This window comes from Mus musculus, chromosome 2, assembly GCF_000001635.26.
Source record: "Mus musculus strain C57BL/6J chromosome 2, GRCm38.p6 C57BL/6J".
NCBI lineage: Eukaryota > Metazoa > Chordata > Mammalia > Rodentia > Muridae > Mus > Mus musculus.
This window is the reverse complement of record NC_000068.7, coordinates 32,361,662-32,378,869: the sequence shown is the minus strand read 5'-3', so window position 1 is coordinate 32,378,869 and position 17,208 is coordinate 32,361,662. Positions and strand designations below refer to the sequence as shown.

The window sequence follows — 17,208 nt, the reverse complement described above, 5'->3', positions numbered from 1 at the left end:
CTTTCGCCACCATAACCCTCCCCCCCCAGGATTTGATGGTAAACCTCAGTGCTTTCCTCACCCAGCTGGCACTGGCAGAGCCAGGCTGTCTTTACCTCCAGCAGGGCTAAGGATGGCCCCTCACTGCTGCTGTCTCTGGGTTGGGAGGGCTTTGCCCTCTTGGTGAACCAAGAGCTGAACCTCAGTGGCAAGGATACCCTAATACTAACTCCATGCCTGGCTCTGGTTTTTGTGAGGTGCAGCTGGCTAGAGGCTGGCTGTTAGCCAGTCTTTGAGTTTTGGCAAGTCACGTGACCCTGCTAAGGCCTCTATTCATCTCTAACCTGAGAGTAAGAACAAGGCCATCTGCTAGGGTCACCAGCCATAAGGATTTTCTCCCAAGCTGCTGTCCCAGCCCTGATATACTAAGAGGGAAACTGAGGCTCAGAGAGGGGACATGCCTGGTAGTCCTATCCCAGAGCCCCTGCATCTCAGGGAGCCTGATTTTGGCTTCCCTGGTCCTTCACCATACTGTGTCCGGAGAGATTGGGTGCCCCCCCCCCCCCCGACACAGTGCTGGTGGGGACTGCATAGCCAAACTACTGACTCTTTATTGGATTTTGAGTAAAAACACCAACCACTTGAACATTTCTACACAGATACCTAGGAAGCATTAGCAGACTGAGCCTTAGTCAGGCTGAGTGGCCAGAGCTCCCTCTATCAGGTTTTGAGGCGTGTTGAGCGCCGAAGGGGAGGAGGGAGTCCGGGGGATCCAGGCTTCACCTTGCTGGGCATTTTCACTGTGTCCTGGGGGCTGGGCTGGTGGCTAGAGGTGAACAGTGCAGTCAGGGCGTTGCGGGCGTTGATGGCACACTTGCGGCTCACAGGCCGGGTAGGAGGAGGGCTTGGGTTCTTGGCTTTGTATTTCTGGATACAAAAATTTTCAAAGTTAGGCACAGCCTAGGGCACTCCTGGCCATCAGCTGCTTCCCAACTTGGGCCACAACAGTATGGATCTGCTGTGTGACCCTGTGTGAAGCTCTTAGCCTCCCTAGGCTCTGGAGTACCCCCAGCCCCAGGCCCCAACACACACACACACACACACACACACACACACACACACACACACCATGAAAAGAGCCAATTCAAGTCTCTTCCTCCTGTGGGAGTATGCTTGAGAACTGGCTTGGTTCAACAACAAATTGCTGCTGGCTTGGACAGAGGCTTTGGCCCTGGGCAGAGTAGTCAGACGACCACTCACCTGCAGGTTCTCAAAGTGGGCCAGGGACTTGCAGTGAGAAAGCCGCAATTCTGAGTTGCTGTCGTAGAACTTGTGACAGATTTGACAGACATAGCCCATCACTGGCACCAGGAAATCCTCACCTGGGGACAGACGACAGCAGGGTCTGCACACCTAAGGCCCACCCCCTCACCGGCTGGGCATCACACCGGCTCTGGGTGGGAACAGAGGTCGGGGTGCCTGTCTGGGATGCTGTGGCTGAGACTGGGGGCTTAGCCTGGGGTCTTACCATAGGCTGTGTTGGGGTTGTACGTCTCAGAGCCCTTCCCTTGCTCTGAGGATGTTTCTCTCGGCTTCACCTGGAGTGGGAGTAAAGACTGAGATGTGGGGCCTCTGGTCCCACCTGGAGACAGCCCACCCGCCGCAGTCTCCAGAGCACAGCCGTTCATCCCCTCAGCTCGCAGGTGGGAAGATCCTGGCTCCCATACGTCCTTCCAACATATGCTCTGTGGGTTTCCTTCCCCCAAACCAAAATAAACCCTTCTTTTCTTGGGCTGTGTTATTTTGATGTCTGAGAGTGTGGGGGCATGGGTACCTGAGGCGTCCAATCTCCAGGAAGCGGAGGTACAGGCAGTTATGAGCGACCTGAGAGGGGTTTGGGGAATTGAACCCAGGTCCCATAGAAGAGCAGCACATGCTGTCACCACCTGGCCATCTCTCCAGCCTTTATTTTGTTTCTGATACAGGGTCTTCATCACACTTGACACTTGAGCTCAGCCCTGCTCCAGCCTCCTTCCTGCTGGTGCCTCTATGACCCCACCTCCCGAGGGTCCCGGGGGTTTGAATCCAGGGCTTTGCATATGCATAGGCAAGCACTGGACTATAATTCCTAGCCCTCTGCCTTCGCCCTCCTGCCCCCAGTCTACCTGCATTTCTTTTAGTTTGTCCAGAAACAGCATGAAACTCTTAGATAGAGCCTCGCAGGACCGTGGACCGTCTGCTGTACACACCTTGTGTGCCTGGCTCAACACCGTTCCCTCTGCCCTCCCTCTTTCCCCACAGTGGCTATCCTGGCCAGCCTTTCAGGCCCTTGCATGTTTCACCCGTCCCTCTGTGCTTATTTCCATGGTCACAACACAGCCCATAACTGCGTTGTGTTGGTGCCTATAAGTGCCAGCATGGGTGTCTGGGCTCCAGTAGCCACCAACAGCCCACCCCACACACCTGCTTGCAGAATTCCTCCTCAGCCTCAATCTCTCCTTCTTCTTCTTCTTCCTCGTCGTCATCCTCGTCCTCTTCTTGACCACTCTCAAAGCAACCGACGGCGTCCACAGTGATGAAGTGGTCCTCATCTGGGCTGCCTGTCTCCTTTTCAAGTGTCTTCAGCTGCCCGAGGAATGCGTGAGGAGCTTAGGCCAGCTGTGGGCAGCTAGCGTACACCCCTGAGGGCTCTACCCCCCACCCCCACCCCCAGCTGCTCTATGATCTCAGCGGGAGGCTTCATGCTGAACTGAGGTAGCTAGGGTTACCTCTTGGGCCTTGTCCTTGTGTCCCTGGGACTTCACGTGCTCCACAAACTTTCGAGGGGTCTTGAAGTAACGGTTGCATATGGTGCAGAAGGGCCTCAGGGATTGTTTGGCAACCTGGGGAAAGGCAGGTAGGCCAGGTGGTGCACTGGAGCACCCCTAGATACAAGCCACCCTCTCAGTGGCTCAATGAGACCACCTCACCTCTCAAACCCACAGGCCCAGCTCTGCTCCGCCCCTGCACTGGGACATGCAAAACCACTTCTCTTCACTATGTGGGATGGCGGGTGGCCACAGAGACAGAATAAGAGGGGGACAGCCGCCAAAGACTCCCCCAATGAGCTAGGGGCTAAATAGCAGGGTGAGCAGGTGCCTACACTGAACAGATGGGCACAGGAAAGCCCAGAGAGGAACATGACTGACTCACCAGAAGTCACATAAGTGGCAGTCAAGTGGAGACAAAAATAGACCTCCCTCCCCACCCCACCCCAACCCCCGGCTAGGATGTGTCCCACCCACATGGGGACCCTCGCAGCATGAGTGACTCTCATACCTTGTGCTCCTGTGTCCTACGGTGCTGGATCAAGTCTCCCACGTAGTACACCTGGCAGGTGTTGCACCAGCGTTTGGGCGGAGGATCTCTGACGGCAATAAAAGCAAGCAGCGTGTGATGCTATATTCTCCTAGAGTGCTCCGGAAGGGAAGGGAAGGGAAGGGAAGGGTGCTGCACTTCAGAAGCTAGGGTATATGAGGGGCCAGGGTCCTAGTCAGAGCATCAAAAAGACAAAGGACAGGATAGCGATTCCTGACTCTTCTATAAGTGGGAGCTAACGGATGGAGCCAGGTGAATCACAGAGCAGCCAAGAGTCCCTGTCCTTGCCCTCAGTGGAACCTCCCATCATGGACTCGTACAACAGTACCGCCTGAGAAGCGGTTTCATTTGTCTTCATCTGGGTTTTCTGTCATTCTGAATAAGTCAACTCTTGTGCCCTGTCTCAGCCTCCCAAGTGCCGGGATCACATCTGACTTTGTTGATGATGCTCTGCAACTGTGAGGCTTCCGAAGTTATCCAGGTGCCTGGATCCCCCTGGAAAGCTGGGAGCTCTAACAACCACCGGAGGCAGCTCCCCCAGGAGACACAGCCCTTGTCTCCCAGGGCCCAAGTCTCAGCTTGACACTCTCCAGTGATGCTTTCCAGCCCTGCAGGCTTGGGACACCCCACTGGGACCTACAACTTCCCACCAAGCCTTCTCACACCAGGTGCTAGTTCCAGATTCTGGGTAGACATTTCAGACCAACCACATCCCCTGTGACAATGGATACATTCAGGGAAGGTCTCACCCAGGGCCACAAGATGACCTGGTCCTTACCGCTGTGCCTCTCTGGTTAGGGCTAGCACACAGATCAGTGGGGGTAGGTCTCTCTGTATTACAGCTCCCCTCTCTTCCATAGGAATGTCACACTGTTCTTACCTGGAAGGGACCTTAGGAGACTGTCACTACACCCCTCACCAAGACATTTTACAGGCAGGAGAAACTGATGATCAAAATTGGAGTTAATGGTATGCACGGCTGGTTGACCTCCCAGCCAGCCAGTCTATTAAGGGCCTGGCCTGGGACGCTGCCTGACCCACATGAGCCTCTGCCAGCCCCTACTTACTCCGCTTCTTTCTCCAGGATGTCCCGAGGCATGGGCAGCAGGGACAGCAGGCAGGTCTGGCTCGAGTGTTGTATTTCCCCAAGCCGCTGTTGGTGCTGAGCCTCTGACATGTGATCCTGGAACTCCTGCAGCAGGAATGCACCAGAAGCAGTCATGAGCCACAGCCAAGGGAAGGACAACTCCTAACGTCACGGCCACCCTGCGTCTTTGATCCTCCTGACTCGCTTTCTCAGGCATGTCCTACCAGCATGTACCACCACAACTGGCATCATTTTACACAGCTCCATGTAGGCCATGGCAGGGAAGGTAAACTGAGGCATTGAGGAAATGCATATCCTTTTCTGAGAGTGCTTCCCTGATAAGGAACAAGGCTCTAAGTGGCCTTGCTCAGACGAGGACCACAGTCACAGAGGTAACAATGGCTACTGGTAATAATACAAGAGCATTAGAAGAAACTGAGGCGGGGATGGGGGTGGGGCTGGAGAGATGGCTCAGCAGTTTAGAGCACTGACTGCTCTTCCAGAGGTCCGGAGTTCAAATCCCAGCAACCACATGGTGACTCACACCCACCTGTAATGAGATCTGATGCCCTCTTCTGGTGTGTCTGAAGACAGCAACGGCAACAGTGTACTTATATATAATAAATAAATCTTCAATTAAAAAAATAAAACAGAAACTGAGAGGTTAAGAACACTGGCTACTCTTCCTAAGGCTCTGGGTTCAACTCTTAGCACCCACATGGTGGCTCACAGCCACCTAACTCCAGATGCAGGAGATCCTGTGCCTTCATCTGGCCTCTGTGGGCTTCAGACCCATGTGGTGCGTAGACATGGGGCCAAAGCAAAGAAATCATTTTTAAGTTTAAAGACAGATACTGAGTTCTTTTTTTTTTTGTTTGTTTGTTTTTTTGTTTTTTCGAGACAGGGTTTCTCTGTGTAGCCCTTGGCTGTCCTGGAACTCACTCTGTAGACCAGGCTGGTCTCGAACTCAGAAATCTGCCTGCCTCTGCTGAGATTAAAGGCATGCACCACCACACCCGGCTGGATACTGAGTTCTTGCTCTATTGCCCAAGTTAATGGGAAACGCATGTGCTCACAGGATCTTGTTTTGAACCCCCAGGCACCGAAAGTAATTGGTCTCCCCAGTCAAGACTACAATCTATCTATCTATTTATTTAACTCTGCCTCTCATGGGTTAAGCAGTGGCTGAGCTATATCCCAGCTTGCTTGCTTGCTTGCTTACTTGCTTCCTTCCCTCCCTCCCTCCCTCCCTCCCTCCTTCCTCCCTCCCTCCCTCCCTCCCTCCCTCCCTCCTTCCTTCCTTTTTTCTTCCTTTCTCTCTTTTTTCTTTCTTTCTTTCTCTCTCTCTTTTTTTAAAAGATTTATTTATTTATTATATGTAAATACACTGTGGCTGTCTTCAGACACACCAGAAGAGGGCATCAGATCGTGTTACGGGTGGTTGTGAGCCACCATGTGGTTACTGGGATTTGAACTCATGACCTTCAGAAGAGCAGTCGGTGCTTTTACCCGTTGAGCCATCTCACCAGCCCCTCTCTTTCTTTTATATATATTTATTTATTTTGAGACAGGCTCTCACTAAGTTGACCAGGTTGCCCTCCTGCCTCAGCCTCTTAAGTAAGTACTATTACTAAGTAAGTTATTAAGTAAGTACTATTACTAGTAATGCTGCACTTGCTTGGGCCAGAACTGGGCGCAGAACTTCAATGTCAAGTGCTGTGTCCTAAGACTCTGTGGCCTCCTTGACCACAAGAGGAAAAGACCCAAGGGTGGGATATACCTCTGGAGACCCTGATGGCCAGTCACAGCAGATCTGAACCAGGTTTTCCTAGATCCTAAAAACCTGTTCTACCAGCTGATCAGGAAATACGCCTATACAGGTGAATGGCCAAGGGGCAGTGTAGAATAGGCAAAGCCAAAGGTCCCAGCCCTCCCCCTCTGCCCTGAGTACCTGCTGGCTGCTGCTGCTGGCCTTGCAGATGTAGCAGAAGAACTGGAGGCTTTGCTTGGAGGGTGTGCTGGCAATGGCAGGGGTGGCAGAGGTAGAGTCCCCAGGGCGAGGTCCAGATGTGAGGGGTGTGGTGTTAAAGGCCCGGCTGTTGCTACTCTGCAGGATGGTGACCTTCAGGGAGCTCCCAGCCCCCCACATCTACAGCAGACACAGAGACAGAATATCTACCCTCTAGGTTAGGTTAGGTTATGTGACTGCCCAAACCTAAACAGAGAATACGATAGCCAGGATTTGAACCTAGATCGAATATGTATGTCTCAGTATGTAGACCAGGCTGGCCTGAAGCTAGAAGAGATCAGCCTGCCTCCACCTCTCTAGGGGCTGAATTAAAGATGTATAGCACCGCTCCTGACCTGGCTCTGGTTAATTCTAAGTCCAACCCACGTCATCACTCATGTGATGGGGAAACTAAGACCAAAGGAAAAAAAGAGGTTGACTTGAAGTTTTGTTATAACGTAGCATTGGGACCTGCCTGAGTCCCACAAGGAGGGTTTTACAAAGGTACTGAAATGACATCGTTAGGAGAAGGACTGGCAGCTCTAGTGTGGAGTTGGCCAGGACCAGAAGGGACCTTTGCCACCAAAAGCACATCAAGATCTTAAGAAGGATCCTAAGGTAGCTTGGACAAGCAGAGCCCGTGCCGCTGCCAGGCTCGCGGGCCCTCCTATGTGTACGCACCCCCAGCATCTCTCCCGCTCTCTTTTCACATTCTCCCAAATCCAGGCCACCAGCGGACGCCTCCCGGCTCCTGTCTTCACTGCTCTGGGCACTTACTGGTTCTGGCAAGGCCTTGTCTGGGTCTGAAATGACATATACGTTCCTTTCCCACAGTGTCTACCATTTGGGGTCCAGATAGATCTGGATACAAGAGCTGGCTCCTCTGTCCAGATATTAACCTGAATCCAAGACGGGGATGGTCCCAGATCTGTATGCCAGGCCCAACCCTCAGTCAAGACTAAACAATGCCAGATCAGACAGACAAAGAAGAGTTTGGCAGACCTGGATCAGGCCGGGAGTCCACACTCACCACTCCCAGCTTCTGCAGCGTGAGAGGATAGCTGTGGTTCCGTGGCACAGGCTGGACCTGACGCTTGTTCTGGTGGGGGTACTGACCCCTGTGGCCAGGTCTGAGGCTGGTCCTGGGTCTTCTCTGATGTCTGCTCCTGTGACTGTGCTTGGGTGGGTACCTGTGGATGTGCCTGTGTCTGGGCCTGCTTCTGTGACTGCGCCTGCCAGAGGGGCTGAGGCTGGGTCTGTGCCTGAGCTTGGTTCGGTGGGTCTGTCTCCCGTGGCTGCAACTGCCATGGGGGCTGTGATGGTACCTGTGGCTCTACCTGATCCTGCTGGGGCGCTAAGTGCTCTGGAGAGGTCTGTGTCTGTGCCTGCCTCAGCAGCTTTGGCTGGGTCTGGATCTGCAGTGCCTGTGGCTGGATACGCGGCAGCATTTGGACTTCTGGTGGCTCAGGCAGCCGATCCGGGGTCTGTGTCTGCTTTGGTGCTGTCATCTGGGTCTGAGGCTGGACCCTTGCTTGTGGCTGCCCTGTAGGGCCTTTCTCGGTGGACTCCTCTGAGCTAGCAAAGATCCAAAGATAAGCAAAAAGCCAGTTGTGGTGGTCTATGCCTTTGATCCTGACCCTAGGGAGGAAGAGACAGGCGGATCTCTTCTGAAGAGTTGAGGCCAGCCTGGTCTACATAGTGAGTTCTAGGTCAGCCAAGATTGTCTCAAAAATGAAAACAAACCAGCAAATCCAAGAAGACCAAAGCTCTATCTTCCCAGAGGCCTTTGACCCAGTTCCTAATCCCAATTCTACTTACAATTTGGGATATGGGACGATCTAAAGCTATCCGGGCCTGCTTCACCTAAATAAATGTAGTGACTCTCCACCTCCAAATTGCAACCTGATTTTAATTAGCCCTATAAACCCAGCCCCACCTCTGCACTCTGCAAGGACCCCTTCCTCCTGGCTGTCCAGCTTGGCCTCCAGGTGGCTCACCCCAGGTAGATCTAGGGATGAATGTGACCCTCCCCCAAGTGGAGGCCAAGCCCTAACTTTACAGGCTGAGCCCCAGCACTGGGCCAGCATCACTCACCTCCTGCACCTCTTGGCTGGTGGTTCCAATGTCTCAAAGGGCTCAGGCTCAGGCACTTGGGGCTCACTCAGCATGCTATCTGGACCGACTAGTGAATCTTGGTCTGCAATGGTGGCAGGTGAGGAAACATAGCTCCAGGAGATGGCCCTGGCTTACTTGCCACCAAGATCTTCCCTGCCCCGATGTCCCTTGTGAAGGGCAGCCGCCCTTGTTTCTCACCTTCACATGTGTCCATCTGGAGCTCCGTGGCTTCCTCAGACCCCTCTGTGGGGTCTTCCCTGTCTTCCAGAGGCACCGTCTGAGAAGAAGAATCCTGCTTCTTTTTAGAAACCATTTTTTTGCGGGGGGAGGGGGGAAGGGGGTTGTTCAAGACAGGGTTTCTCTGTGTAGCCCTGGCTGTCCTAGAACTCACTCTGTAGACCAGGCTAGCCTCGAACTCAGAAATCCGCCTCCCGAGTGCTGGGATTAAAGGTGTGCGCCACCACTGGCCAGCGCTGCTGGGCTTTTTAGACACAGCTGTAATGCTGTAACCCTCTGGCCCTCTGTTTTTGTTCCATGGGTGAGGATTTCACAGTGTTGAAACTTTTAAGCAGGGATTCAATGTTTCCTTATTTCCTGCAGAACCCAGAGCCTCCAGTACCCCAAGCCTGTGCTCTACCACAGAGCCTCAGCCTTGTGCCTTAAAAGTGACATTCAAAGCTGCCTGCCCCACGTGATGACCATTAGCCTCAGGGAAACACTTGAAACGGAGTCTCAATTAAGTGAGAAGCTTAAGTGACATATTAGATATCAAAGTGTTATTACGATATTAAGTGACAGATTAGACTTAGCGGGTTTTTTGTTTTTGTTTTTGTTTTTTTAAGGACAAAATGGGGCATGATGAAATATATGGGTTATTTTAGGAACTTGAGAGGCTGAGGCAGGAGGATCACTTGAGCTGAGAAATTTGAGACCAGGCTGGGCAATGTAGGGGCACAGAGGTATTTGAAATTTGGGAGATAAGACCTTGTCTCTTGGGCTGGAGAGATGGCTCAGTGGGTAAGAGCACTGACTGCTCTTCCAAAGGTCCTGAGTTCAAATCCCAGCAACCATGGTGGCTCACAAGCACCCGTAATGAGACCTGACATCTGCTTCTGGTGTGTCTGACAGCTACAGTGTACTTATGTATAATAATAAATAAAAATCTTTGGGCCGAAGCAAGCAGAGTTGAGCGGAGTTGACCAGAGTGAGCGGGGCCCACCGGAGTGAGCAGATGTCCTAAAAATTCAATTTCCAACAACCACATGAAGGCTCACAACCATCTGTACAGCTACAGTGTACTCACATACACAAAATAAATAAATAAATAAATAAATCTTAAAAAAAGAAAGAAAGAAAAAAAAAAGACCTTGTCTCTTAACAAACAAGCAAAGAAAGAAACATCAATCAATCATCAAGGAAAGGAGGGTATCAGAGATCTTAAAGATTGACTCAGAGTTCCACTTGACCCTGCTTCCTCAGTGCTGGGACTAAAGTTGTGCACCACCACTGCCCGGCTCATTTATTTTTTATTTTTTTAATTTTTTTAAAGACTTATTTATTATATGTAAGTACACTGTAGCTGTCTTCAGACACTCCAGAAGAGGGCATCAGATCTCCTTACGGATGGTTGTGAGCCACCATGTGGTTTCCGGATTTGAACTCAGGACCTTCAGAAGAGCAGTCAGTGCTCTTAACCGCTGAGCCATCTCTCCAGCCCTATTTTTTTTTTTAATACAGGTCAAAATGGTATTTTTTTCTAAATACTAGATGAACTGAAATATGTTTCATTGTATTATATTCATTTTTTGTTCAACTGTTTTGGAATGGCTGGCCTAGAGCTGTGTAAATGAAGATGACCTTGGGCCTCTGAGCCTCCTGTACCATCTCCAGATGCTGGGATTAGAGGTGTACTTGACTCTACCTGGCGGTAAGATTAACCTTATCTGTTCTTTTTCATTTTATTTTTAAAGCCTGAAGTTCTTGCTACATACATAGTTCAGAATATTCTAGAAGGTGCCGCCACCTTCCGCCCCTAACCTCTCAAGTGTTGGGATTATGAATGTTAATCATTATATCTTGACCTTTTTATCTTTTTAATGTGACTATCCAAAAGTTTAAGTCCGATATATGATTTGTTTTATTTCTATCAGACACTGCTGATGTAGAGAGAATAGCACTAAAGCCATTGAGCTGGCTCGGCAAGTGAAGGCATCTGGCGTCAAGTTCTGTTCCTAGAACCCATGTGGTAGAAAGAGAAAAGAGATGCATACAGGTGTCCTCTGACCTCCACATGCCCACCTCAGCACATGTAAAAATAAATGGTAATAATAAAGTCATAAAAAAAAAACTTGTAAGCCGGGCGGTGGTGGCGCACTCCTTTAATCCCAGACCTCGGGAGGCAGAGGCAGGCGGATTTCTGAGTTCGAGGCCAGCCTGGTCTACAAAGTAAGTTCCAGGACAGCCAGGGCTATAAAGAGAAATCCTGTCTCGAAAAAACAAAAACAAAAAACAAAACAAAAGAAAAAACTTGTTGAAGAGGGAAATAGTACATAGGTGGTAATAATAAGGTGGTATTTGGGTATGGCTAAAGTCACATTGAGACCATAAAGATACTTGAAGTTCAGGAGATGATAGATGTTAGGCGCCTTCATTTTATAGACACTGAGGCACAAAGACAGAGCATGACTGAAGGCCAAAGGCCAGGGCAAGCCCAAGCCGGTGGAGCTGGGCTGACACTGGGGTACCCCTCCACCCGCTCCTGCTGAGCTGTTCCACTCAAAGCACTACTCACCTTGCGATTGGGGGTGGTGGAAGAGGGGGTTCTGGCCTGTTTCTGGGTGTTCCTCCCTGAGTGGTTGAGCTGAGAAGGGTTTATTGGGACCCCAACAGGAGGAGGCCCCAGCAGAGACTGTCGAGTAGCCTGGGGAAAGAACTGCTGCAGATTTGGGGTGACCATCTGGGGTGGTGTAAGGCTGGGAGCTGCTAGGCTTGGGGCTGTCACATTGAAAGCACGGAGGTTACCTGTGGGGAAGAGGTAAGAAGAGAGGTCATAACATGATTGAATGGTCAAGGTTATATCAGGGGTTCAGTGCCCCAAATACCAGGGGAATATCAGAGATAATGTCTGAGGGGACCCTCTTATCCAGGGAAGTAGAGGTAAAGCCAAGGTAAGATCCACTGTGGGCACAAGTGAGGAAGGACTTAGGGTAGGTTTTCTGCTCCATCTGGGCACGTGAACTGCCCCAGCCCTCAGACATGCTGTGGACCCTCAGGTATGTGAGAGCCAGCACAGGGCCACAGGAGGACCAGCAAGCCACTGGTCACTACCATGTCCCCCACTGACTTCTCTTCATCAATGAGAGGGAAGGCTCTGGCACCGAGCAAGGTGCCAGGTAGCAGGGAGATGCATCTATCAACACAGACACAAAACAGAGAGGTAGCTTGGCCAAGCCCCACGAGGGACACCTGCTAGCTCTGTCCTCACCCCGTCCTCCACACCCCAGGCATCGCCAGGTCCTCACAACTCTAGCACCCACATGCATTTCCAAGCAGGCTCTCCCTCTCTGGAAAACACACCATCCCTCCTCAGAACCGCAGCAAATGGGACCTCTTTAAAGCTACATTCTGACCTCATCCCGGCCCAAAGCCTCCTACAGTTCCTTGTTCTTTTTAGGGCAAGGTCTGGCCCCACCCACTTCGAGTGCCCCAAGTTGCGCTCTAGGAACATGTCACTGGGCAGTCCTCTGATCACTCCATTTCTGGGCCTTTGAACATGCTGCACCTTCCGTGGAAGCTGTTGTGTTCCACTAATTCCTAGCATCTTTCGGCCTCCCTTTGAATCTTCCCTATCTGCTGTTCAGGAGGCCTTCCCTGATATCTGTATCCCTAGAGACCTCTATCCCAGGCCCAGCCCTCTTATTTCCTGCTACATCTCCTCTGACTCGGCTCTTTTTCCCAGGGAAGGCCCACAGCATGAAAGAGAGTTGGCATTCATGCCCAGATTCAGGGGCAATGCAGGGGAGGGCAGCACAGGCTTTAAGGCATAGGTCAGTTGTGCTGAAAGATGAATTCAAGTCCAGACTACCTCTGGCACCTTGAGTAAGCCAGTTCTCCCTCCCCTCGTCTGTCAAATGAAGATTCAAAGTCATGAATTAGTGTATCTGATAAAAAGGTACGACAAAGACACACACACCGTCCCAGAGAGCCATCCAGCTCCCAGAAACAGTAAGGCGGAAGATGGGAAGCCCTCAAGCAGAGACGGACAAAGGACAGAGATGGACAAGTCACAAAAATGACATGTGAATGCTTGGTATATGTTTTAGCCGCACTAGCACGTGGAAATGGGAATGAAGACACAACGCAGCGTTAGCCTTTGCAAACCAACTTAGTAAACAATCCGCGCGCGCACACACACAGTCACAGAGGCATAGGTAAAAAAGCATGGAGTACCCAGTGTTGCCGTAGGCATGGTGAGGCTGGCACCGTCATACGTGGCTGGTGGCATTGCAAACTGGTCCAGTCCTTAGGAAAGTAATTTGGTAATACTTATCAAAAGCCATCAGACATCCATCCCCGACTCAGTCACTCAGTGCTGGGGATCTACTGTGAGAAGAGTCTCAGATGTCAGTTCATCTCAGTGGGGTTTAGGATAGAGAAGAGGAGGGGGGGGGGAGAAATGGATAATTGAGGTTTCCGTAAGGGCACACACCCCTCCAGTGAGAAATTAAAAGCTATCACAACAAACCTGGATTGAACCAGAATACTGGCTGGGTGTGGCAGCTCATGCCTGTAATCCCAGCCCTTGCAGGATGAGGTAGGAAGACTGTTTTGAGTTCAAGACCACCCTGGCTTACATACTAAGTTCCAGGATAGCCTGGGCTACAGAGTGAGACCTTTTCTCAAAGCAAGGCCAAACATACCAGTGCACACTTTTAATCCCATCACTAGAGGCAGACAGATCTCTATAAATTCAAGGCCAGCTTGGTCTACATAGTGAATTCTAAGCCAGCCAGAGATATAGAGTGAGACACTGTCTCAAACAAACAAACAAAAACTGTAGCACTGCAAAAAAAGAAAAGAAAAGAAAAACAAGACGTGGACTCTTTTTGGTATTAATCATATAACCACACTCAACTCCCAAGCTTCTTCCTAGAAAAAAAAATGGAAAGAACTATAATGACGGGGTGCTGACTTTCTCCCAGAAATGAGGGAATGTCTTCCTACCGCTTGGATTTGTTTGTTTGTTTTCAATGATTTTATGTTTTAGGATTTATCTTAAATTTTCATTCACGTGTTGTATTGGAGCTGCCCTTGGAGGCCAGATAAGGACGGTGGATCCCCTGGAGCTGGAGTCACAGGCATCAGGAGTTGCCCTGTGTGGGTGATGGACCCTAACTCAGGCCCTCTGCAGAGCAGCAAGAACTCCTGCCCTCTGACCCATGACCTCTGACCCATCTCTCCGGCCCCCGTGGGTTTTTACTGTTGCTGTTGTTGTTTTTCTATTTTAATACATTATTTTCACTATGACAAGCATAACTTTTAAAATGGGAAAAGAAAAGGTGGTGTACATATGTGCATATTGTGACCTGCTGTGGGATTTTTTTCTCTCTCGAATCATCCACGCATCTTTTGAAAGTCACCCCGAAAGGCTGTCCACGCTGGGGTCCTGGTAGGGATACCAAGTGATGGCTGTCTAATTAGCTTCTACCTGTGTTGTGACTATGGGCACATGGTCCCTCTTCTGGGCCTCAGGTTGCTATCCTCATTTGTAGAGGGGGGTTACGGGTGTGCCTCCCCTTAGGTTTATCAGCAGAGGCAGGAACGGCCAGCACCGTAGCCCGGTAACCCTGTACTTAGCAGAGTAGCCTGTGGACTTCATCTCCTGGGAGCCTGGTATCTTCATCTATAAGGATGCTGTTAGGGCCGCTGTGAGTGTTGGTAAGAATGAATGGGTTAGGAAGAAGCTGAGGGCCACGGGGAACTGCCATACCTTGCAACTGCTGTAGGAGCAAAGCTCTTTGCAGCATGGGGCCATTGAGCAGGGAGGTCGAGTGGAGGCCCTGGAGACTCAGAAGCTGTTGCGGGGATGACTGCTGGGGGAGGCCCCTGTGTGATGGGAGTAGGGTGTCAGAGGGGTCCTGGGAAAGCCATCTACCCGGAGGTCTCTCACCTCCATTCTCTCCATCTCAATGGCAGATGGAGGATCCCCTCCAAGGTAGAAACTGATGACATTTAATACTCAAACAAGGATGCCCCTGGGGAAAAAATAACTACTGGGAGCCAGGCTCCAAAATGTGGGTCTGAGCCGTCAGACCTCAGACTGCTCCTGGAAGTGGAAAACTCACCGGCTGACAGGAATGGACAAGGAGGCCTGTGGTGGGGACTGTTGCAGCAGCTGTTGGAGCTGCAGTATCTGCTGTTGCTGCTGCTGGAGCTGCTGCTGCTGGAGCTGCTGCTGCAACTGTTGCTGCTGCTGCTGCAACTGTTGCTGCTGCTGGAGTTGCGGGTTGAACATGGTGGCTGAAGGGGGTATGGTGGGTAGGGTCAGATCACCACTTTGGGATGATCCAGCTTCTCTCCCCTCCCAAAACACCCACCCCAGCATAACGCCTGCTAAGCTTCACCGCTACACAGTCCCACCCACGCCAAGAGCACGCTGCATTTATACCCGGGGCTTCGGGGCTTCCAGTTCTTCCGGTCAGCTGCCAGAACAGGATACACACACAGACACGCCTTCAGTTCTTTATCTTCCCTCCCATCTCTTCAACTCTGGCGGTCCAACCTTCTAATCGGAGCACACCTTTCCACTCCCATCTCCTGCCTGTCAGTCACTCTACACTTCCTGGTGCTTCCCGTGCACACTTCCCTGTTTTGGATTCCGCTGTCCTCTCCCTAAATTGTGTCACTTAAATCCATGAACCCTGGATGGGAAACGCTTCCGTCCGCCGCAGCACACCCCCACCCCGCTCCGTTGTCCCTCATCCCTCCACTCCCTTCCCTCGCAGATATAGCCAACGCCACTTAACTAATCCTGTGGCCTCGCCTGTCCACAAAGCCCGTAGGCTCTCTGCAAGTAGCCGCTATCCCTGCGGTCCACCCTTCCCGGGGTGCCCAACCCTCCTCCACTGTCGCTTCCGGGGCGGGCACCACACTGGCTCCCCCTCACCTCCCGGCAATCCACGAAAACCGAAACCGTGAAAGCCACGAGCTGACTCGTAAGGCGGGCTCCGGAGCTCCCGGGCTGCTCGGGACGGTGACCGGACCGGGACACTCCGAAGGCCCAGCGGCTGGCCACTCCCGCGCAGAGCGCCCTCTGGAGGTGCGGAGGCCTCAGCGCGGACGCCGCGGCGGGCGAACAAGCCTCGCGCGCAGGTCACGTCGCGGGGACCGCGACCAATCTGCAATCGCTAGAGCCGCGGTGGCTCCCAGGTGCTATGAGGCGCCGGGCAGCGTAGGCTCCTGTCCCCAGATCCCAGCATCGGGAAGGGGCGATTCTGAGTTCCCACGGCCGTCTGTTTATCTGGCAGGGGCAAAGGGGACCGACAGTCGGTCAGATCCCAACTGACCTCCCCAATGCCACCACTGTCCCCAGATCCCGAGCCCGCGTGGGGCTGGGACAAGAGCAAGCGGGCGCGCGTATGTGTGGTGAATTCAGCTTTAAAAAAATAGTTTTGTTTTTTACATTTTTTTAAAAAAGATTTAGTTTATGTGTATGAGTGTTTTGAACGTATGTGTATCTGTATATCGTGTATATCTTGTACATCCTGGAACTAGAGTTAGAAACATTTGTGAATTGTCTTGTGAGTGCTAGGAATCGAACCCAGCTCCTCTGCAAGAACAAGTGCTCTTAACCACTGAGCTATCTCTCCTCATCCCCGTTTTTTGTTTTTTTGTTTTTGTTTTTTTTTGTTTTTTGTTTTTTTTTGGTTTTTTTTTTTTTTGGTTTTTTTTTTTTTTTTTTTGGTTTTTGGTTTTTTGAGGCAGGGTTTCTCTGTATAGCCCTGGCTGTCCTGGCACTCACTTTGTAGACCAGGCTGGCCTCGAACTCAGAAATCCGTCTGCCTCTGCCTCCCGAGTGCTGGGATTAAAGGCGTGCGCCACCACGCCCGCCTCTCACCCCCGTCTTTTAAATATGTATTCTTATTTCAGGTGTATGAATGTTTTGCCTGCATGTATGTGTGTGTACTTTGTATGTGCCTAGTGCTTGCAGAGGTCTAAAGAGGGCATCTGATCCCCTAGGAAGAAGTTTGTGGATGGTTGTGAGCCACCTGTGGGAGTGCTGGGAGCTGAACCTGGGTCCTTTGGAAGAAGAACAAACGTTAACCACTTAACAAGTTCCCAAGCCTCTGATTTCCTTTTCCGTTTCATTGTGTTGTGTAGCAATGGCTACATATGGAAACTCACTATAGACCAGACTGGCCTCGAATTCACAGAAACCCGCTGGCTTCTGCCACCACGTCTGACACAGTTACTTTCTTTAATGGCTCTTACCTGCCCCTAAAAAGGTCCTGCCACTGCGGACACCCCTTAGCCCCACTGGTCTTGGCAATTCTTTTATCTTGTTCATCCCCCCACTTCGCGCCCAGTGTAGACTGAGAGGACTGGCCGCTCGGCGGCGCTAGGGACCGCAGAGGACAGATCACTACTGCGCAGTCAGGTGACT

General features: G+C 51.4%; 1 protein-coding gene across 33 annotated transcripts; it reads right to left on the bottom strand.

The window, feature by feature from the left end:
- Positions 1 to 556: 556 nt before the first annotated feature.
- Ciz1 (CDKN1A interacting zinc finger protein 1) lies at positions 557 to 15,863 on the bottom strand. 33 transcript variants are annotated; one of them, NM_001252536.1, is made up of 19 exons: positions 15,712 to 15,860; positions 15,214 to 15,247; positions 14,891 to 15,065; positions 14,536 to 14,651; positions 12,996 to 13,067; positions 11,338 to 11,567; positions 8,745 to 8,838; positions 8,526 to 8,628; positions 7,769 to 8,006; positions 7,462 to 7,621; positions 7,113 to 7,234; positions 6,375 to 6,572; positions 4,404 to 4,528; positions 3,298 to 3,385; positions 2,748 to 2,861; positions 2,443 to 2,604; positions 1,508 to 1,577; positions 1,240 to 1,361; positions 557 to 906 (listed from the first exon to the last, which is right to left on the bottom strand). In NM_001252536.1, exons 3-19 carry the CDS (start codon positions 15,058 to 15,060, stop codon positions 700 to 702), a joined length of 2,391 nt encoding a protein of 796 aa, NP_001239465.1. In that variant the 5' UTR covers positions 15,061 to 15,065; positions 15,214 to 15,247; positions 15,712 to 15,860; the 3' UTR covers positions 557 to 699. The 33 variants fall into 33 exon arrangements, with proteins under 33 accessions (NP_001239465.1, NP_001239467.1, NP_001239463.1 ...); XM_030252018.1 differs by having other exon boundaries at positions 571 to 906; positions 7,757 to 8,006; positions 15,712 to 15,862; NM_001252538.1 differs by lacking the exon at positions 15,214 to 15,247 and having other exon boundaries at positions 8,745 to 8,823.
- Between the last annotated feature and the right edge of the window lie 1,345 nt (positions 15,864 to 17,208).